The sequence below is a fragment of the Pleurotus ostreatus genome, assembly GCF_014466165.1.
Source record: "Pleurotus ostreatus strain PC9 chromosome Unknown scaffold_9, whole genome shotgun sequence".
Lineage (NCBI taxonomy): Eukaryota > Fungi > Basidiomycota > Agaricomycetes > Agaricales > Pleurotaceae > Pleurotus > Pleurotus ostreatus.
This window is the reverse complement of record NW_023503164.1, coordinates 1,680,540-1,701,998: the sequence shown is the minus strand read 5'-3', so window position 1 is coordinate 1,701,998 and position 21,459 is coordinate 1,680,540. Positions and strand designations below refer to the sequence as shown.

Below are 21,459 nucleotides of genomic sequence, written 5' to 3'. Positions count from 1 at the left end.
CTTACATTGGCCCCAACACAAACCAGCCCCCGCTTCGGCCTCCTGGTACTCCCCTGAGGGTCCTGTCCCACTAGAAGGAATGCCCACCTTGGAAATGCCTACCTTGGAAGCTTAACCCCTTGTACTTTGTGGATCCAGTGCGCTCGTTCGCCTCCCCCATCATAACCTTGATAGCGGCGTTGCAGCATGACCGTGCTTACTCAGACATTCGAACGCCCGTATAAAATGGGGAGCCTTGCTATTCGAAAGGCTATGAATCGAGCAATGAGCTTCCTTCTCTACTCCTTTGCAGCCGCAGTCTTTTGTACCCTTGCGGCCCTCTTCAACCGCCGCAAAAATACCTTTCTCAAGCGTTTGAAAGGCCCACCGATAACGTCATGGTTACTTGGTAGGATACTTGACATCTGCTGTGAACCGAAGTACTGATTAACTGGCAGGAAACGAACACCGTTTACTTGGACAGAGCCAGGTTGGTGACTCGGAATTTGCCTGGTTACGTGAATACGGTACCACATTTCGCATCAGCTCTTGCTACGGGGTAAGTTTCTGCACTTGAGCACCACAGCGCAGATAACAGACGATCTAGTAGCGATCAACCTTCTTCACAGCGGACCCTCGCGCGATTCAGCATATTATTCATACCTCGGGCTACCGTTACAAGAAACGTGCCGATGTCACTCAAATGAACCGCAATATGTTCGGGAGAGGTATCCTTTGGGCATCGGGTATGGATCGATCAGCTACATTGATTTGATATTCAACCTCTTTCATCTTGTAGGGAATGTGCACAAGCGCCACAGGAAAGTTGTGAATCCAGCGTTCGCAGCTCAACAGTTGCGAGGCTTCCTTCCGATATTCCAAACTGTAGGTTCCCGTGTAAGTGCATGTTTGTTCGGTCATTGTCTAAGTATAATGATGATAAGCCTCCCAGATGACCAGGAAGTGGAAAGATCAGATTCAGTGTGGGGAAGGTAGATTCAATATATCCTCTTGGATGGCCCGGTGCACTTTAGACGCTATTGGAGAAGGCATGTTAAGCATCCCTCCATGTTAGACGTGCTCACTTACCCTTACCCAGCGGCGTTTCATTACCACTTCGGGGCTTTGGACGACGCGCAGAACGAATTATCTAAGTCTATGGATAACCTCTTGTACGTTCAATGTTCTCACTGTGTATGATCGACATCTTCCAACGGCCCTTTGGATGATCTCATCCCCACTCGCATCTCAGTGCCACTGCCCGCGCCTGCCCCCCGAAATGGAACGTCCTTTTCAAAGCCTTATGGCGCTACATACCCACACCCATTCTCAGATTCGTTGAGTATATACCAACGAAGGAGTTTCTCCGATTCCGACATTTCAAGACTGTGTCCCGGAGAGTCGCTAAGGAACTGGTTACTCAGAAGATATCAAGTATGGAAATTACCCCAGAGAATGAACCCCGACGGGATTTCATGAGTGTATTATGTGAGTTATCCACGATGTACTATATATTTCCTTGCTTATCTATTATTTAGTCCGGGCTAACGCCTCGGAAGACCCTCAGTACCGACTGGACGAAGACGAAGTATTGTCACAAATGGGGTGAGTTGGTTGTGATCGATATACGCTTTACTTCTAAGACACTCGTACCACCCAAACAGGACAATTATCTTAGCCGGACACGATACTGTGGCGTCTTCGCTGAGCTGGATGTTATACGAGCTCGCTAAACATCCGGACGACCAGAAGAGGATAAGGGAAGAGATTCGAGCACTGCGAGCTCAGCTCCCAGCTGAAGCAGCCTTCACCATCGCCGACCTAGATTCCTTGTCATACACCAATGCCACCATCAAGGTATGGTTGGGTTTCCGACACATTCTGTCTCTGAGTATGGGCTCAAAGACATTTACCCAATTGACTCTCTACAGGAAACCCTGCGTTTTCACCCTATTCTTCCTGCAATATCCCGCACGGCAGAGGAAGATGATATAGTTCCTTTGGCTGTGCCTGTAGTCACTAGTGACGGGCAAACCATCAAGGAACTCCATGTAAGTAAGGGCCAGGACTTCTCAATATCTATCTGTGGATACAACAGACTGCGGTCTGTCTGGGGGGACGACGCAGAATCCTGGAACCCTCAAAGGTTTCTCGAGATGTCGAAGGAGAAACAGACTACGGTTGGAGTCTATGCGAACTTGTGTGTCCCCTTTCCCCTTGAAATCCTCTACCTCGCTAAAATGGTTTCAACAGGATGACCTTCTGTATGTGAACCCAAATTATCATCCATCTGCCCAACCTGCTCATGTCGTTTCTCCCTTGCAATCATAGCTAGCGGCGTTCGCGGATGTATTGGGTGGCGTTTCGCGTGAGTGCCCTTCTCCCGTATGCTTACTTCTGACATCAGTGACATCCATTCTATCGCAGCGTCATAGAGCTACAAGCTCTCTTGGTAGAAATAATGGAAAAGTTCGAATTCTCGGTGCCCGAGGGCGTGGAAATATTACGGCTTCCAGCCGGATTCATGGTCCCTGTGGTCAAAGGGAAAATGAGCGAAGGAACTCAGATGCCGCTTCTCGTTTCTTTGGTAGAGTGAAGGTCAAGAGTTGTTATTTTCATACCAATGTACGATGTTTGATCCAGAATGAGCAACTTGAATGCCTGGCCGCGACGTGACAAACAGCGAGAACGCTGCAGCGCTCGGTGCGTTCGTCCAGATTTAGAAGTCCAGGCGGGAATCCGGCTGTCATAGTGACCGCTTTTCAGTGCAGTCACCAAACCGCTTACTGCGAACTTCGTCGAGCAAACATCTTGAAAACATGGCGATGGTAACACACGCTGTTTGGGTGTCCGAAACCCATGTAAGCGGCTCTCTTTGCCGTACGACCAAGACTTATAACGTAACAAGTTTCAGGCCCGTGACTTCGTCACGCATGGGACTCAGGCTTCCATGATAGATATTCATTTTGACCGTAGGTTCATGGCCTGTTACGCATCACAGCACATGTTCACCCAAGAAGAGGTTCACAAACCCGTGTAACACATTACACTGTAAGGTTGAGGTTCATGTTCACTGGGATTTTGGGGTTAGTCAGGGTGTTTATGGCCACTTTAGACTACTGTTATGATGTTCAATGAAAACTGAAGTTATATGAGACACTTTAGAGCCCTCAAATTTGCCTGAGATAATTTATTCGATTTTTAGCCATTTTCCGGAAATATGTTACTAAGCCCCTAAGAGGTTCACTCGCCAGTGTTACCTGTTACGAACACCCACCGAGGTTCAGTTCACACGTGACCGTTATGTGTTACTGAACCTACAGTCGAAATGATACAGTAATGCAGAAAACTCAAATCAGAGACTGTGGCTTTGGGATACATATATGAATCCCATTCATTGAATACATCTTAAAATCTTGTTGATGTCCTGTGTCTTCAGTGCATGACAATCCCTTCCACCCTCCACTATTCCCCTGTTCTAGTGCTCCCATTGAATTAGGGGTGGTGTTCACTTCATTTATCACACAATTTCCCTCAGATTTATAGTTAAGAATAACATAAAAGGACATGGAATAAAACTCTGCTCTGCTTAAATTGGATGTATTTTGAGCGGTAAGTGTGTCTCATAGAAAAAAGGGGTTGGGAGTCATTGGGGCAGAGTTTGTAGGTACATATTATTTTTCATAATCCCTCATCTTTACTATACATCTAATCTGCTAACCACTCACTTTGCCTGGAAATATTACATGAAAGCTTGAGCTAACATACATATCTACCCCCCCTAAATTGCTCTAAGGGATATCAGTCATTGTTATCAACAATGGTCAGAGTGTTCCCCAATATTATTCCAAACCACTGTGACAGCTTTTGCTATGCAGCCCCTGGCAACTGACCATGGCCTGTTACAACTAAGCTACCCTAAGGGCTGATACATGCTATACAGTCCTGATGTTTACCTGTTCTATTTGCTCAGTAACACTTTCATGGAACTTGGAGATTTGGAGATTTGGGAACTCAAGAAAAGAGTCCAACATACTTGCATCCTCTCAAAATTGCACAGCTTCATAATAGGGGATGTCAGAGTTGGTGTAACAGTCAAAACAAAATGGTCAAAACATTATGATTCCACCAATATGAAGGATTCAGCTCTGACACCCCAATAATGCAACCGTGTTATAGGCGCATCCAGGAGGCCCCTTAGGGGCTACTAACAGGCGTTCCGGCTACAGACTCAGGCTGCACATACATGCGGCTACACAGACATGTCACAGACTTTGGACTTGTACATATTCAAGCACACTGTACTTATTCCTACCGGACTCATTGCTGTTTTGTGAACGCACAGACGGCACATGTTCCCCAGTATATATTTCCTGTACCGTACATGCAGTTACCTTTAGTTCGAATATTAGTTCCTTTCCGTACTCGCACCTCCGCCTCTACTGAGGTCTCTCCTTCGCATCCCTCGCCTCCGCCCATACCCTCGGTACCTGTGTAGGACCTCCTCTGGAAATACAGGGCATGCAAGAGTGTGGGAGGCGCAGCCAGTAGCTGAAGCCAAGCCTGTACGTCCTTGCTCCCTTGTTTCCCCCCGCGCCTCTACGTGGAACTGCACACCCATGGTCCATGCATCCCCGAGTCCCTCTGCAAGTGTGGCTCTTAACAAACTGAAACAAAAGAATAAGCACTAATTCCAGCTTAGGGGCAGGCTTGTTAGTCCATAGCATACCATACGGTGTAATTCAAAAGTAAATAGCTTTATGTAAGCTGTGGCTGAAAGCAATAACAATGTGACATCCACGGTGGTGTAGATTGGTGACTCAGTGAGTATGTATACAGGCCAGATGTGATATACAGTGAAAACAAATGGAACAACAAAGACCTGCTTGCCACAGTGCATTCTTCAAAAGTTTGTTCTCTGCAGTAACAGTTTCAGGTGGCAAACAGCTTGGGGAACTCAGCATATCTGGTGTAGTGTTTTGACTGTTTTGTTTCAACCATTATGTACACTAACTCTGACAACCTCTAATTATGCAATTGTTACATTGTAAAACCTCCCAATTGTACTACCACAAAATCATAGTTAAGTTGTAAGTCACTCTGAGAGGTTTACTGTATAGATGTGTAAATGGGTACTGAATACTCTCATCTAACTTCCAACTTCCTCCCCTCTCCTCCATACTCCCTTTCTCTCCTCTATCTCTCCTCTCCTCTTCTACTCATACTCCCTGATCTCCTTCTACACTTGAATACTATACTCCTATCCCACCCCACTACCATCAAAATCCAAGTTATTTGATCATGATCATCTTTTGCTTTCACCACCCCTGCCACCCCTGTTTTCTGACTATCTTAAAGATGTTCTACTACATAAGCAGCTTACTTATCATGAGTCTTGAGATTCAATGGGAAGAGTTAATTCTGATCCCTTAACTTGACTGATAGTTGAAATATTCTACGCAAAAACTCTGAAGTACTAATGTCTTTATTGCATACTTACAATAAGTTGTGGTCATTTACAGTTGAGTAGTTCCTCCCCTATTTCCTATTTGATTCATATTCAATGCATTAGTAGACTTTTCACCCTGATTTACATTGAGAGGTGTTGGTTGTCATTGTTAATGCTTGTCAGAGCACTCCCCATGGTTATCTACAGCCACTGTGTCCCAGAACCCTCATTTAGTAAGGACCCCTACCAACACTCTGTATTCAATACAGTAAATCTGCCATGAAACTTGCATGCATGCAAGGACATTTCTCAGGTATGCTAATCCCTTCTTATTAGTCATATCTCTTACTTGTAGTCTTGTATAGCTTAGTTTGCTACTCCCATAGGTACAGATTTTGGGTTAAAAAATAGTAACCAAGATACCTCAAAGTTCAATCTCAGACATTACAGCTGTAGATAAATGATCAAAGCTCCAATTGAATGCTAACTGCATAACCCTACAGTCTACATTTTGTTGATATCCTGCTTCAATGTTTTGATGAATTGCTCAATCTGAGTACTTGAAGCTTATTTGTTAAAGTATGTTATGCAGAGGGAGAGAAGACATGATGCCTTTACGTCTACCCTTATCATAATCTGGTAGCATTGACAGTCCAGAGTTTCAGTCTGGTAGTCCTTGTTCCCTATTCCCTATTCATCCCCTGTCCCCCTGTGTGGCTCTGAGGTGAGCGCTCTTTTTTGATTATGTAACATTAAATTTGATTACATAACATTATGGACCATTGTGTTTTAATAATATACAAGTTTCAGGCCCGTGACTTCGTCACGCATGAGACTCAGGCTATGATAGATATAATGTAGACAACTCAAATCAGGGACTGTGGCTTTGGGATACCATTCATTGAATACATCTTAAAATCTTGTTGATGTCCCGTGTGAGGGTCAGGCCCTTTGTGGTCATGGCTGTTCTAGCTATTCATGGACATTCTACTTAGTTCACGGCCTTTCGTAGATTACTATGCACTCACCTGTATCTCTTATGCCCTATGCTTGTAGTTGTTACCACTACGGACTCCTGTCAGTGTTTCCCGCATATCGTACTTGTACTCCACCACTCGACTCCTGTACCTTCATCTCGTCAACACTGGTTCAGGTTGACTCACCGTCTCTCAGCTCTCTTCTCTGTCTCGTGGACCTCGGAAGTCGCCCGTTGCATCCCGCACCTTTGGCGTGTAACAATCCCTTCCACCCTCCCCTGTTTTCATGCTCCCATTGAATCAGGGATGGTATTCACTTCATTTATCACACAGTTTTCCTCAGATTTATAGAAAAAAAGGGGTTGGGAGTCATTGGGGCAGAGTTTATATGTAAATATGATTTTTCATAATCCCTCATCTTTACTATACATCTAATCTGCTAACCACTCACTTTGCCTGGAAATATTACATGAAAGCTTCAGCTAACATACATATCTACCCTTCATGCCCCTAAATTGCTCTAAGGGATATCAGTCATTGTTATCAACAATGATCAGAGTGTTCCCCAGTATTATTCCAAACCACTGTGACAGCTTTTGCTATGCAGCCCCTGGCAACTGACCATGGCCCGTTACAACTAAGCTACCCTAAGGGCTGATACATGCTATACAGTCCTGATGTTTACCTGTTCTATTTGCTCAGTAACACTTTCATGGAACTTGGAGATTTGGAGATTTGGGAACTCAAGAAAAGAGTCCAACATACTTGCATCCTCTCAAAATTGCACAGCTTCATAATAGGGGATGTCAGAGTTGGTGTAACAGTCAAAACAAAATGGTCAAAACATTATGATTCCACCAATATGAAGGATTCAGCTCCGACACCCCAATAATGCAACTGTGTTATAGGCACATCCAGGAGGCCCCTTAGGGGCTACTAACAGGTGTTCCGGCTACGGACTCAGGCTGCGCATACACATGGCTACACAGACATGTTACAGACTTTGGACTTGTACATATTCGAGCATGCTGTACTTACTCCTACCGGACTCATTGCTGTTTCGTGAACGCACGGACGCCGCGTGTTCTTCAGTAGATATATCCTGTGCCGTACATGCAGTTACCTTTAGTTCAAATATTAGTTCCTTTCCGTACTCAGACCTCCACCTCTACTGAGGTCTCTCCTTCCCATCCCTCACCTTCACCCATACCCTCGGTACCCGCATAGGACCTCCTCTGGAAATACAGGGCATGCAAGAGTGTGGGAGGCGCAGCCAGTAGCTGAAGCCAAGCCCGTACGTCCTTGCTCCCTCATTTCCCCCTGCGCCTCTATGTGGAACCGCACACCCGCAGTCCATGTATCCTGAGTCCCTCTGCAAGTGTGGCTCTTAACAAACCAAAACAAAAGAATAAGCACTAATTCCAGCTTAGGGGCAGGCTTGTTAGTCCATAGCATACCATACAGTATAATTCAAAAGTAAATAGCTTTATGTAAGCTGTGGCTGAAAGCAATAACAATGTGACATCCACGGTGGTGTAGATTAGTGACTCAGTGAGTATGTATACAGGCCAGATGTGATATACGGTGAAAACAAATGGAACAACAAAGACCTGCTTGCCACAGTGCATTCTTCAAAAGTTCATTCTCTGCAGTAACAGTTTCAGGTGGCAAACAGCTTGGGGAACTCAGCATATCTGGTGTAGTGTTTTGACCGTTTTGTTTCAACCATTACACTAACTCTGACATCCTCTAATCATGCAATTGTTACATTGTAAAACCTCCCAATTGTACTACCACAAAATCATAGTTAAGTTGTAAGTCACTCTGATAGGTTTACTGTACAGATGTGTAAATGGGTACTGAATATTCTCATCTAACTTCCAACTTCCTCCCCTCTCCTCCATACTCCCTTTCTCTTTCTTCCACAGCCTTCTGGTGTACCCTTACTAATCCTGGCCACTGTTCTGATCTTGATAACATATATCTATCTAAAAGATTCATATTCAATAGATTAGTAGACTTTTCACCCTGATTTACATTGAGAGGCATTGGTTGTCATTGTTAATGCTTGTCAGAGCACTCCCCATGGTTATCTACAGCCACTGTGTCCCAGAACCCTCATTTAGTAAGCACCCCTACCAACACTCTGTATTCAATACAGTAAATCTGCCATGAAACTTGCATGCATGCAAGGACATTTCTCAGGTATGCTAATCCCTTCTTATTAGTCATATCTCTTACTTGTAGTCCTGTATAGCTTAGTTTGCTACTCCCATAGGTACAGATTTTGGGCTAAAAAATAGTAACCAAGATACCTCAAAGTTCAATCTCAGACATTAATTACAGCTGTAGATAAATGATCAAAGCTCCAATTGAATGCTAACTGCATAACCCTACAATCTACATTTTGTTGATATCCTGCTTCAATGTTTTGATGAATTGCTTAATCTGAGTACTTGAAGCTTATTTGTTAAAGTATGTTATGCAGAGGGAGTGAAGACATGATGCCTTTATGGCTACCCTTATCATGATCTGGTAGCATTAACAGTCCAGAGTTCAGTCTGGTCCTTGTTCCCTATTCCCTATCCATCCCCTGTCCCCCTGTGAGGCTCTGTGAAGCAATGAGGTGAGCGCTCTTTTTTGATTATGTAACATTAAATTTGATTACATAACATTATGGACCGTTGTGTTTTAATAATATAGATAGATAGATAGACTCTTTCGTCTGACAGGTCGTTCCCCCATGAATCCAGCGTGGTCTTTCGTTGAGGGAAGACACGCCTGTGGGATACATTTGCGCGTATGACCGAGCAGAAGGACTTCTATGTCGCTCGACAGCAAGTGCTTCGTACTGAATAGCCATGGGGAGCTTCGGATGTCGGTGCACTTCGGGCATTGGCCTCTCTTCATCGCAGCGCAATCGCCTCAATATGTGTGACCGGGGGGATTCAGGGCGACCAAGAAGCAACATTTGGCTTCGTTGTCGACTAGGAAACGAAGAGGGATAGTGCATGTACTCCACTGGAGTTGGATGATACTCCTTGAAGTGAAATAACCTCATGGCACTGAGCTGGGTAAGTACACGATCTATCAATAACCCAATGGAACATATTGATACCTTGACGAGCAGCTGATGAGACACGGTGTGTTTCGACCACATGCATGTCAATACACTTGGTGCCTGGATAGCCGCTCTCAAGAAATCGTGAGCCGACCCTCCTGCCCGGTTTCACGCCGCACACACTGATCTCCCACCAGATCCGCTCCATGGGAGCTTTGTGCCATATAGTCGCCCAGGCCCGGGAAGCACCAAAGTCTCTTTGTCCTTCAAAGTCAGCTATTACGACCCCCACTCCTCCGTGCAACAGCGGGCTTCACCTTCCATCCATCATAGCAATGGGGCGCTCTATCAGTCACAGTAGACGTCAGAATTTGCTCCATGCATCTATCAAGGTCCTGTAAGTACCATCAATTGACCATCACTTTGATATCGACATCTATATTAGGTTCTGACGAGCCCCGTATGCCACCCGACCCGTGGCACCTTCAACTATGTAATTGGACAACTCCTTGAATAGGGTATTACAGCTCTTTCTTTTCCCCATCGACCACTAGTCGGGAGACTCCCCTTCTTTATGGCTCGCAGAGTAGGCCTTGTAGCCGTAGTCTCGATCGCGCACCTGTTCCCTCTCGTAGCATGTGAGGCCTTCCATGAAGTGAGTCCCAACGCCGCACAGTCACCAATCAATTGACCAATTTCCTGAATCTCAACAGATTCACGTAGGAGCCTCGGGAAGCTTCTATGACCCGGCGACCATCCTGGCCAACCAGAACGACGTTGTCACCTTCATTTTCGATGGCCCGTGAGTGAGACCGCCCGCATACGCACAACGATAGCCGACGAAGGAATATCTTTAGCTTCCACGACGTCACTCAGTCGACATTCGCCAAACCGTGCCAACCACTAGCGGGTGGATTCAGTAGCGGGATAGCAGGCAAAGGCACCAACACTTCTGCGCCCTCTCCGTCTTGGAGCCTCCGCATCACGAATGCATCTGTTCGTGAGTATTGTCTCGCTTTATTACCTGTTTGTTGTGTTGATTATCCCCCAGCCATTTGGTTTTATTGTGGTGCAACAATCCCTCTACCTCATTGCACTAGTGGCATGGTCGGGTATGTGCTTAAGTTAACGCAATTTCCCGCCGATCCCCACTGATGCCATCCATGGATCGTAGTGCCATCAATCCCCCATCCATAGATGCTTATAATCAGTTTTTGTTGGCTGCAAAGAACGTCTCTTTGAATATACCCGTAGTAGGTTTCCTCTTCCTTTCCGGTGCCGCGGCGGTGCTCAGTCGATTTTAGCAAGCACCGTCGATAATTCTCTCCGGTCAAGGCGCTTTTGCGACTGCGACACCCCAAGTAACGTCGGGGACGCCTGCCAGCTCTGGTGCACTAACTTCAGGTTCAGCGTCAGCATCAAGCACCTCTAGTTCCAGTAGTACCGCGGCGGCGACGGAGACCGCCGAGCCCGCAGCTTCAACATCATCCGCTATCTCTACAGGTTCGATTGTCGGCGCTGCAGTTGGAGGCGGCGTGGGTTTCATCATTATCTGTTTCCTCGCAATCCTTGTGTATCGGGCCCTCAGAAGGGACAGACACACTGCGGCCATTTCTCCCTATACGGATCCGGGGACTCGTCGCGGCGATGATGCCAACAATCGCTCTATGTCCCAGGTAAAAATAAATCGATCGCCTTCAGACCCGACCTTATCAAGGACAGGGCAGCTCTCTCCCCTGCCCTCGACGACGGCGTCTCCTCCGCCTACGATGGCGTATACCCCTCCGAGTACCTCGCATGGACTGCTAGGTCCTGGTACACCGGACCCCCCTCGTCGTGTCAGGCCCCTCCCTCCCAGTCCACAGCCTAACAATACCACATTCTCTCATAGCGAACAGCCCTCTTCCCCCGGTGTGCACGGCCCCCAAAGTGTCACAAGCGATCAACAGTCAGGTCCTCCCGTAAATATCAACGAACTGGCGCGCGAAGTGGCAGCGCTTCTTAATACTCAGACTAGTAAATCAAACCTGGGCAGTGGGTTCTCACAGTTGGACGAGGAGGAGCGCAGAGGGCGGCATTCTGCAGACTTTTCTGTGGTATCCTCCCCTCCCCATTACTATCAAGATTGAACGACTTTTCATGGTTCCCCATTTTTATGCCGCTCTATCTTAATCGGGTTCGTTTACGTTGACGAATATGTATTTTGTATGTTCTTGTGCTGATATACAGGCACTGGACACTATCATCGCAATGTGGTGGCATTTCTCGCCGCAGAGCAGCGCAGAGTGCTTTGACGGCGGAGTTCCTGGAAAGTACATAATATAGCAGGACAAATACTTAGCACTACGTCCGTAATCAAGGTATGAAAGCGAAAGATACAAACGTGAATGAAATAATCATACGTCGAGTCATATCAAGGTATCTACGCCCAAAACTTCAGGAGATGCGGGAGCCACTGCGTTCCCCAAAGCTGCAAGACTGCCCCCTGTACCGGAAGCAGGAGGATTGGGATTGGCAGGAGGAGCAGCACCAGTGTTTCCTGCGTTTGTCGTGTCGGCGCCGGTGTCTGCTGTGGTGGGGTTCTGCTGTGGAGTGGGCCCTGCTGCTGGCGTAGTCGAGGTGGTCGTGGCGGCAGGTGCGGCCCCGGGCTGCTCTTGCGAACCCGTATCACCAGTCTCAAGAGATCCGCTGTTGTTGCTGCTCTTATTTTTACCAACTGTTCCACCAACTGCACCACCAACCACTGCGCCAATGACAACTACGACCGCGACCGCGATGATGATTATGCCTTTCGTTGTCCGCCAGAAAGGTACTTTTGTTGGAACCGGCGTCGGTTGGGTGCCCAAGTATTCCTTCGAAGCATGAGCGCTCTCAATATCTCTGCTGGGCGGCGGCTGCGTGCTCTCATTGAGCAGATCCGGATTGTAGCCCTCCTGTTTGATCTTTGTTCAATATCCAGGTTGCAGGTGGGGATCATCAATTTTACCTGAAGTTGTGATTGTGTAGCTTTGGGCGCTGCAGCTAGCAGGCTCTGGTCATAGTGGCCGTTCGTTGAGGCCATGCTGATTCTTTGGAAATCGCACCAGTGCGAGCGGTCTGGTAGAGGTCGGAAACAACGGGGACGACTGAGCGCTCGTCGATGTCAAAAGACGACAAGGGAACAGCCTCGCATGGTCGTGCGGGTCAGCGCCAAACTCATCAGGGTCTTCCATCAAGGAACGGGTTTCAGCTTTAGTACTTCTTTCAGGGGCTACTCAGGAGCTGTGGTGGACTTGCTCTTGTTTCGCTTTGCCCCCCGTTGAAAGGCTTTTATTCAATATCTATCGAATAAGTCCTGTTACTATTATGAATTACACGATCTGTCAGTCGCTTGTACTTATATAAATGATATCGTGTCAAACGGATAGGTCAGAGGCCGTATGCGTGATCATAGTACCACTACGTGCCGAGAAATGCGTAGTCTGAGACTAGATAGCGACTCCAAATCATTCAATGTGAGCTAAAAGCCTCGCACCCATGATGTTTGGGTGGACTAGAAGGTGAACTGCAATACTAGTCGTTAAAAGCACAGGGCACAGGGTCGAGAGGTTGTGTATATTGCTCAGTAATATAGCTACAGAAGTAAGAGAAGGACTGGGAACACCGCGTATGAGATGCAGTAATCGAGCCCTCGACTACTTGCAGACTTGAAAGCTATTGCCAGGCACCCCATTGTGTGTCATACATCCTGCAGTTCGGGTCCTTAGAAGGGGTCTACTGGGGTTAGGAAAGGCCACGCACCACAGAACCTTCCCTTCCTGTCCCATACAACTCGGTCTGTCTCCGGGGCTCGACTTGCTCCTCCTTTCTTGAGTATCACGAACTCCGACAGATCTCCTTTGCATGAGTTCGGGAATATCAAGTTCTTGGATGTTCAATTAGTGCTTAGCAACTTTCATGTTTATTACTTACTTCCCTATTCCCAAAGGGGTGAGGGTAGGCATTACCACTGCAGAAAGAGGGCCGTCATCAACACGAAATAGAGTACCTCATGAGAAGTGATATCACCCGAGGGTCTGGCCTTTCTTCTCCAAGTCTTGCCCACGCTTCAAAGCCGTATCCACCTGACCGGCATTGTATGTGTTGCCGATCTTCTTCCCGTTGACTAGCTGGATAAATGTCAGCTCAAAATAAATATTCTTCATTGTGCAGCAACTCACAACTTTGCAGTCGCAGTCCCTCGTAGCGTCGATATTCAACTTGGCACCACGAGCCAGGGTGACTAGGACGGTGAGCAAGAGTAGCAGAGCCGTGCCTCGGAAGCTCATCTGTGGGGAGTGAGATGACACGTCTTTGGATCCTTACACCCGGCTTTTAATCCTACACCATCTCCCGTATGATACAAGTCAGACTAGCAGTACGGCAGTATGGAAGCTCTCGCGGCAGCGTTAGCTGATGCGAGCACCGTGTATGAGAAAATCGAGTCTATCGACGCGCATGCCCCGAACAAAGCCGCTGAAAGGTGAAATGCAGTCCTAGTCACCAATGGAAGACGACGCTGGAGCGAGTAGACGCGCGGACCTACCTACTATAGAACTCCATTGGGCAGGTAAGCAACCTGCATGAAGTGTTCGCCCACCGATTTCCTTTCTGGGCTATCGCGACTGGGTGCCAGCTGGCATTCCGACTCGACAAGTATCAAAGGTGTATCTTTGAATCGCGCCGCTTCGTTGGTGATACATGCGCACAAATAGCTACTTGCAAACCAGGAAACCGTTTCCCACTGCACCATTGTGCGTTATGCATCCTGCAATTGGCACCTTAGCACCACGAATTTCTTGCTGCTGGGGATTACGTACCACAAAATTTACCCTTGCTGTCCCAGACGACCCGCTCCTGCTCTGCGTCGCGACTCGCCCCGCCCTTTGGGAGTATTACGTATTCCGACATCCCTCCCGCTTTGCACGAGTTTGGGAATTTTAAGCCCTTTGTAGCCAACTTTCAGCATCGTGCTTGCGGTACTAGGACGAACACCTACTTCGCCGTTTCGGAAGGGGTGAGGAAATTTGCCCGCTCTATATTTCGACCATTTTCATAACATATCAGGTCTCGCCGAGGAAATAACAATTACCCAATTGTCTGGCCTCTCTTTTCCAAGTCTTGCCCCCGCTTGATTACTTCTGCCACCTCGCGGTCATTATAGGTGTTTCCGAGTGTCGTGTTTCCTACTTTCTTCAACACGAACGCTCATCAGTGTAAATCTGGGTATGCCAATACACGGATACTGACAACTTTGCAGTCACAATCTGTTGTTGCGTCGACATTCAGCTTCATGCCGTCAGCTAGCGTCACGAAGGCGAGGAAGAACGCAAAGAACGCCACAGTCGCGACTTTGAGGCGCATCCACATAGCCTTTTCCTGGGGGATGAATGGGGTGCAGCTCCTCTTGGCGGTAGTACAACTGCCTTTATGCGAGTCTAGGAGTACTAGAGCAAGGTGGTAAGCACTAGCAGGATAAAGCGACATGAGACATGCACCGGTGCTGGTTTTCTCCCTCGCTTAACATGGGGACGGTACACTAGGACATCAAATGGGCTATATTGGCGTACTGCTCAAGTAGCATGGGATGAATTGCGGAGTGTGTTGAAGCGTCTTGAAAGCTGAAATGCAACCGTGAAGCATCAAGCGAGTGTCTGAATCTTTCTAAACTTGAGCACCGTCGAACCCTGGGGTGAATTCTCAGGGCTACCGACGACCGACCGCTGACAGGAGTGCATGTATTCTGAGCATGGAAAAGCGATAAGCATAGCGGCACCAATACTATAGATACGCTCCGCCTGCTTTGACTATCACGAATTCCGACAGATCTCTTTTGCTTGTATTCAGGAATGCTAATCCCTTTCAGGGCCACCCAGTTAGTACTATAAAGGGCTAGGATGTAGGGCCTCAAAGAATGCTACTTACCTCCTTGTTAGAAAGACATGGAGAAAGCCCTTCTTAATTTGCACAATGGTTCGGGCTATCAGTGTCACAAGGAATCGGCTTCAATATTTCCGACTGTTTCGCTCCCGACTTTCTGTGTTATGACTTTCTGTGTTATGGACATCGTGGTTCGGTGCTTTCAAAGTGGGGGGCTCACTGCTGCAGTCGCAGTCTGCAGAAGCCTCCATTTGTGCCTTCCATGGTAGGCTTCGTGTGCATTTTCCGGTAGAGTAGAACACGAGATGATGATGATCGCCCCGTGACGGGACAGGCGCAAAGCGCTTGATACCTTACTTATTTGGAAGTAAGCGAGATTCCCATATATAGCGATGGTAAACATGTACAAATCTTGGTAACCGGATTTCAGACTGTCGCGAGGATTCTTGACTTTCGATCAGTATCTACAGAGATGGCCCTCCGTCGGTACACGCGGTCTGTCGATGGCACAATTCCCGTCCAGGCTTTGCTCTACGACGACGAAGAGCTCGTCGCTGTTCAGGATAGCGTCGGTATCTATGATGGGTACGCATGTGTCGGATTCCACCCCATCGCACGCCAAATAACCACATAGATGGACGAATCGCTCACATTCAGCTCTCAGAAATCTCCAGAGCACCAATCCGGGACTATACATCTCTCCACGCACCGTCTCTTCTATATCGACTCGCAGCAGGAAGCGACGCAGTCGTTTGCGCTGGATTTGGCCTACGTGACCCAGACAGATCATTATGGAGGGCTGTTCAGTTCCTCTCCCAAGGCTACGCTATATTTAACGGCACCCAGCTCCTCTGATAATCTTGGATTAGGCACCATTACCACGGCCGTGCCTGCTTTTGAAAGCTGGGAATGTGAGGTTTGTGCGTATCGCAATCCTCCCGGTCTCAGTCCATCCGCAGCGAGAATATGTTCGCTTTGCGGCGTCCCACGTAGCGCGGTGCCTGCCCCTGAGCCGCGAGCTACTTCGCTGCCTTCTTCACCACCAGTTTCCGGGACCACAACGCCAGTTTCCCATGATCCAACGATGTCTATTGCATGTCCTGCGTGTACTTTTCTCAATCATCCCTCCCTATCAGTCTGCGAAATTTGTTCCACGCCGCTTCCCAGAGTAAAACACTCCTCGGAACGGAGCTTCTCCGCCAAGTCAGCTCCAGCATCCCGGCCAAGGTCTCCCGATGATGAAACAGTCCCTCGTATGATTAAGATAAGTTTTCGCAAGGGTGGAGACAAAGCCTTCTATTCGGCTCTAAAACGGAGCTTGAAAGGTAAAGCCTGGGAGGTATGTCGTTTGTTGTGTTGATGTTTCTTGTGGGTGTCATGACTGGAATAGAATAACGAACGCGGTACTCCGTCTGAACGTCATGCCACAACTCGATCAGGGATTAGTATGTTGTCCCTTGACCTTGGTGTTCTATTACTCATCGACGACGTTATGACATGTATCAGATGGTATCCTGCGAGTTGTGGAGAGCTCTGCTCAGAATAGAGAGAACGATCTACAGGACTCGCTTCAGGATCTTGAAGCATTGATGAACAAAGCCAAAGAAATGGTTCGCTTGGCTGCCGATCTCAACGAGAAGCTCACTGCGTCTGCATCGTCTGGACCTTCTGCCTCCCCTCTGAACACTTCCATCAATTCCGACTCTTCGGCGCTGGTACCAGTCACGGAACCGGAAGAGGCTACTTTCATTCGATCGTCTCTAGCTCAACTTGGGCTACAGATGGCCAATACGCCAGTGACATTAGATATGATGAAGGATGACAGGAAATGGTTTGATGAGCTCGCTCGCGAATTGGCTGGAATACTGCAAGGCTCGTCTCGTTCAGGGAATGGTTCCACCGGTACCGGATTACTGGGGGAACGTGGCATCCTTCCTCTTGACGAAGTATGGGGTGGTTGGAATCGTGCGCGAGGTGTTGGTCAGTATCCACCCTGCTTGCGTCCTGTCGATTCGATCGGGTCCATTAACCGTTCGCAAAAATCCTTCTAGCTCTTATACCACCGTCAACATTTCTTCAAGTCATCCCCCTTCTCTCCTCCTACACCGACCCTCCTATACGCCGTCGAACCTTCGCTTCTGGTCTAAGCGTCCTGCATACTCCTCCCTTCACTGACGCTGCCTTCGCTGCAAGGCTTTCTGGTCTTCTGGCGCTGTCTGGCCCAAAGACGACCATTGAAGTGGCCCAAGAGGAGAAAATGGCCGTCGGGCTGGCTACGGAAATGATCGATGCTGTAGAACAAGGAGGTTATATATGTCGCGACGATGCCCAGGCCAAAATTTCGGGAAGTAGTGGAGGAGGGGCAGAGCTCCGTTGGTGGGCGAATATTTTTGAAGGTTATAGTTGGGACGGTCAAAGTGATATCAGTCAAGCGTGAACATGTTGATCACACTATTTACGACGGGTGTATCGACCCAGTAGAAGAATGTCACCGCCAACATCCCCTCCATACGGCGCAAGGACCGCTGTATGTGCTTTCCTTCTCTCTCTTGATCTGTTCGAAGGTCCGTTTTTCGTTCACCAGTGTGCCTTGCACGGATGCTTCCTGCGTTACTATCACACAGCTCATGTTGGCACTGATGATGCAGCAGGTCTTTTCATTCTAGCGTATCGGCGGTGGTATATACTAGTGGTTTGGTATAATTATGTTAAGGTCTAAATGGGTGCCGTAGACAGCGGGGAATACCAGTTGAACGGGCCATCATTGAAGTGTGAGGGGAAACTGACGGATGCGGCAGAGAATGGGCGGCCTGAACGTCGGCATCCCGTGCAATGCTTCGTGGCGTTGGCCCCGTTCCAGCGAGTCTCTCGTAAAGTTCAATCGCCGAGCTTTTCTACTCCTGGCTTTGTCAAATGATTGAGTATGATCATCGTTGTGGTGAGCAAATAAGGTTACCCGCCGGCCTCATTTACACCCACCGGATGCTGCTGGCCCGGATTCCGCGAAGAAGGATTGGAGGGGGTCGTCCCCTACTTCCAGGAAGCGTGCCCAAGTAGCCCGACGTTCCACGCTAAAGGGATCATCCTATGTGAGTGGTTGAATAAGCGAGACAAGAGGCTCTTCGGGGCGGGCTGGGAGGATGTGAAATGTTCGAAGAGACCGCAACATGCGTTCATATCATTTCCACGATCGGGTTTAGATACACTCTATGGATATGTCCTGTGAGTCCTTGGCGCGCTGTTCTTGAGCTCCCCCATATCAGATCGGAGCCAAAACGTCAAACAGATGGGCCACCACCCGCCCGTAGTGCGCGGTTTGATGATAAGTTCCAGTACGTACGGCTTCTCCTCTGAAACGAGCTTTGTATATTAGAAGATTGATAGATTACTAGAGGTTACATATAGACCTTATGAGCGTCCACGCTCGAGGGAAGCAAGGCCGTTCCTGGGGTGCCTTTTTTTGAGAAATTGAGCACATTTAAGTATCTTGAACCTGACTATGGACGCAAGGAGGAGCTGGGGATGAGAAAGTCACCGCCGTCAATCAGAAATGAGGAGCCCAAGACGACGGTACGAGCCACTGGGCGGTACAGGCGTGAGGGACCTATGGAGTTAGAACTGACTGCGCCGCGCGATAGCCCAAGAGAAGGGTAACTGGTAAAAGGACTGTATATTTAGATGATTTCGCAAGGATGAATGTCAAAGATGGATATCATAGACTCGAGTCAAAAATGCCAGGAGGCTTCTCCGTAGGAAAGAGAGAGCACTATGTAGTCTCCTCGTCGAAAGCAGTTAGTTTCAGCGGCGGTCGGGACGTCTGGAAAAAGAGAGTATTGGCGTGGAGCGGCGACCTGGTGGATGAGAGGATGAGTGACCGGTTGAGTAGTAGCCGTGAGAAAAAAGAGCCAGGATCAGGCCGGGAACTGAGAGGGAAAGTTGAACCGGTGGATTCATTGGTTTGACCCCGAGGCTTCTGCGATGTATTGGGACCGGAAAATCTGCACCATGGCGCGTGGGGAACAGCCAAGCTTGGGACAGGCGTGGCTTGTCCAATGATCATTAGGCTTGCAGTCCCTTTAAGCCTCTCACGCCGATTGGAGTGCTTGAGTTGTCCCTCTACCTGCTCGTCGTTTAGATCCTGCAGTGGCTTTCTAGCTCTGGATCTCTGCTGCTATGAGGTGCGTTGATCGCAACGGATTGTAGCAGTCGCCTGGCGCTCATACAGAATCTCCGTAGAAATTCCCGACCTGGATGCTTTGCGTTTCTCATTCTCCTCTACAATTGGTGGAATGAGAGTTTGATTGCGCACGCCTCAGAGGTCAATGTTACAGTGGACGATGCAGACCCGTCCATTCTATATGTGCCCTCTGGTTCATGGCACTCGAATTTAGTGCCCTGCTCATTTTGCCTGGAGCCTGATTCCAGCCTCGCCTACCAGAAAACGTTCCACGATGGGACACACATAATACCTACCGTCGACGGGGACGACTTGCCAAGCTTGTCAAGTTCGCAAGCACCACGTTCCACCAGCACGGGGAACGCAGCGACGAGCTCTGCCAGCTCACGCATACCAACTTCTACCTCCCGGGCTCCTTCTCAAGCACCACGACCAACCACGCAGACGACCACGCAGGATAATGACCACGATGACGATGACGACGACGATGACCACGGAAACGATGGACCCTCGCATACACGTCGGCAGGAACAGGAGTTCAATCCTTTTGCAACGTCCAAGTTCGACGCTGATGATCCAGAGTTTGTGGATCAGCCTGTCTTTGTTCAATATAATTTCACTGGTACTCATTTTCTTTGGCCCCACGTTAGCATTTACTGATGACCTCGTTCATCGGACATAGGTACTGCGATATACATATACTGCCTTCTTCCCGAGGCAGCGGCGCCTCCAAATACGATGCCAACAACAGTGAACCTAACCTTCACTCTCGACGACCAGACGTTCGATCCGTACCACCATACGGGGGATAGTTCGGAATCAGGCTTTCTATCCAACGTCAATGTCTTCTTCGCTGATGGCCTTGCCAACGCCCCGCACACCGTACGTGTGGACATCGGCCCCAACTCCGTCTTCCTCTTTGACTATCTGGTCTACACGCAAGTCCGATCAACGGGAGATGCGGAATTGAGTAACTCTGATGAGTACGTGCAAAGTCTTCTTGGTTTAAACCCTTCATCCGCTGTCCGATCTTCGTATCTTTCGATACTTTCCCAACCTATATCTACCATCCGCCATTTTACCGTCCTCCCTGCTTCACATCTACCTTTCTCCGCATTGACTAATCCTATTCTCACTTTCAAGCAGCGCCGAGAAACACCACAACATTGCAACATTCGCCGGAGCGGTTGGTGGAAGTGTCGGCGTCCTCGCCGTCTTCGCTGCAGGGCTTGCTATCAGTATCTACTATCGTCGTGTCCGGTCGGCCAGACGACTACGTAGAGAAAGAGATAATGAGTCTCTTCACACCGAAGGATCCGAGGATTCACCCCGTATGCACGGACCTGCGCCTTTTGTGCCCCGGTATTTCCCCGGAACAGTACCGACTGCACCACCACCATATATCCCGAGCACGTCGAGATCGTCCTTATCTTCCCCTGATTCGTCACCGGTATCTCCCTATTCACCCTTAATGTCCAGCGCCTCGTCTATACCAGTGACAATGCCCTATGCGGACCCCCCTCCCGCTTTGCCGCTTGGGTTAGAAGATGTTCTACTCGCCGACGACGTTCCATCAGTTCCTCCGCCGTCATTTGGTGAAGCAATCGCTTCTCCATTGAGGATCCCTCTTGCTTTGCCGCCCCCACCTGGAATACCATCCCCTGTCCTTTCGTCCATATCAAACAGATCGATAACGCCGGGGACTTCTGAAGGGGTATCAAACGGCGAGCCTCCTTCGTCTTCTCCGCCGCCGTTTACTCCTTCAGAATCTCATTCAAATCCTCCGGCGTTTTCTGAGGACTCGAGTAGAACACCGGAGTCGAGACCTCCCTCAAGGGGTTCTATAACGGATCCGGATCATGAGGTGGGCATAGCTAGATAGGTTTTGGGCTCTATTCGATTGGTATAGGTGTAAGTT

At 48.5% G+C, this 21,459-nt stretch overlaps 7 protein-coding genes across 7 annotated transcripts; 4 read left to right on the top strand and 3 right to left on the bottom strand.

The window, feature by feature from the left end:
- Positions 1–1,047: 1,047 nt before the first annotated feature.
- On the top strand, positions 1,048–2,575 carry PC9H_011744 (uncharacterized protein; the record flags this gene model as incomplete). Its single annotated transcript, XM_036781226.1, is given in 6 exon segments — positions 1,048–1,151; positions 1,232–1,467; positions 1,518–1,584; positions 1,644–1,870; positions 1,885–2,179; positions 2,407–2,575. 6 exon segments carry the CDS (start codon positions 1,048–1,050, stop codon positions 2,573–2,575), a joined length of 1,098 nt encoding a protein of 365 aa, XP_036627081.1.
- Positions 2,576–10,040: 7,465 nt separating this feature from the next.
- PC9H_011743 (uncharacterized protein) lies at positions 10,041–10,898 on the top strand (the record flags this gene model as incomplete). Its single annotated transcript, XM_036781225.1, has 5 exons — positions 10,041–10,121; positions 10,180–10,268; positions 10,324–10,466; positions 10,518–10,578; positions 10,721–10,898. 5 exons carry the CDS (start codon positions 10,041–10,043, stop codon positions 10,896–10,898), a joined length of 552 nt encoding a protein of 183 aa, XP_036627080.1.
- Positions 10,899–11,874: 976 nt separating this feature from the next.
- On the bottom strand, positions 11,875–12,527 carry PC9H_011742 (uncharacterized protein; the record flags this gene model as incomplete). The annotated part of the gene is made up of 2 exons (XM_036781224.1): positions 11,875–12,399; positions 12,453–12,527. 2 exons carry the CDS (start codon positions 12,525–12,527, stop codon positions 11,875–11,877), a joined length of 600 nt encoding a protein of 199 aa, XP_036627079.1.
- Positions 12,528–13,509: 982 nt separating this feature from the next.
- Positions 13,510–13,773, bottom strand: PC9H_011741 (uncharacterized protein; the record flags this gene model as incomplete). Its single annotated transcript, XM_036781223.1, has 2 exons — positions 13,510–13,614; positions 13,666–13,773. 2 exons carry the CDS (start codon positions 13,771–13,773, stop codon positions 13,510–13,512), a joined length of 213 nt encoding a protein of 70 aa, XP_036627078.1.
- A 799-nt stretch (positions 13,774–14,572) lies between these two features.
- PC9H_011740 (uncharacterized protein) lies at positions 14,573–14,971 on the bottom strand (the record flags this gene model as incomplete). Its single annotated transcript, XM_036781222.1, has 2 exons — positions 14,573–14,677; positions 14,735–14,971. The coding sequence occupies 2 exons, from the start codon at positions 14,969–14,971 to the stop codon at positions 14,573–14,575; spliced, it is 342 nt and encodes a 113-aa protein (XP_036627077.1).
- Positions 14,972–15,836: 865 nt separating this feature from the next.
- Positions 15,837–17,801, top strand: PC9H_011739 (uncharacterized protein; the record flags this gene model as incomplete). The annotated part of the gene is made up of 5 exons (XM_036781221.1): positions 15,837–15,949; positions 16,022–16,703; positions 16,755–16,809; positions 16,871–17,344; positions 17,416–17,801. 5 exons carry the CDS (start codon positions 15,837–15,839, stop codon positions 17,799–17,801), a joined length of 1,710 nt encoding a protein of 569 aa, XP_036627076.1.
- Positions 17,802–19,537: 1,736 nt separating this feature from the next.
- PC9H_011738 (uncharacterized protein) lies at positions 19,538–21,423 on the top strand (the record flags this gene model as incomplete). The annotated part of the gene is made up of 4 exons (XM_036781220.1): positions 19,538–19,542; positions 19,601–20,163; positions 20,224–20,524; positions 20,688–21,423. The coding sequence occupies 4 exons, from the start codon at positions 19,538–19,540 to the stop codon at positions 21,421–21,423; spliced, it is 1,605 nt and encodes a 534-aa protein (XP_036627075.1).
- Positions 21,424–21,459: the final 36 nt, after the last annotated feature.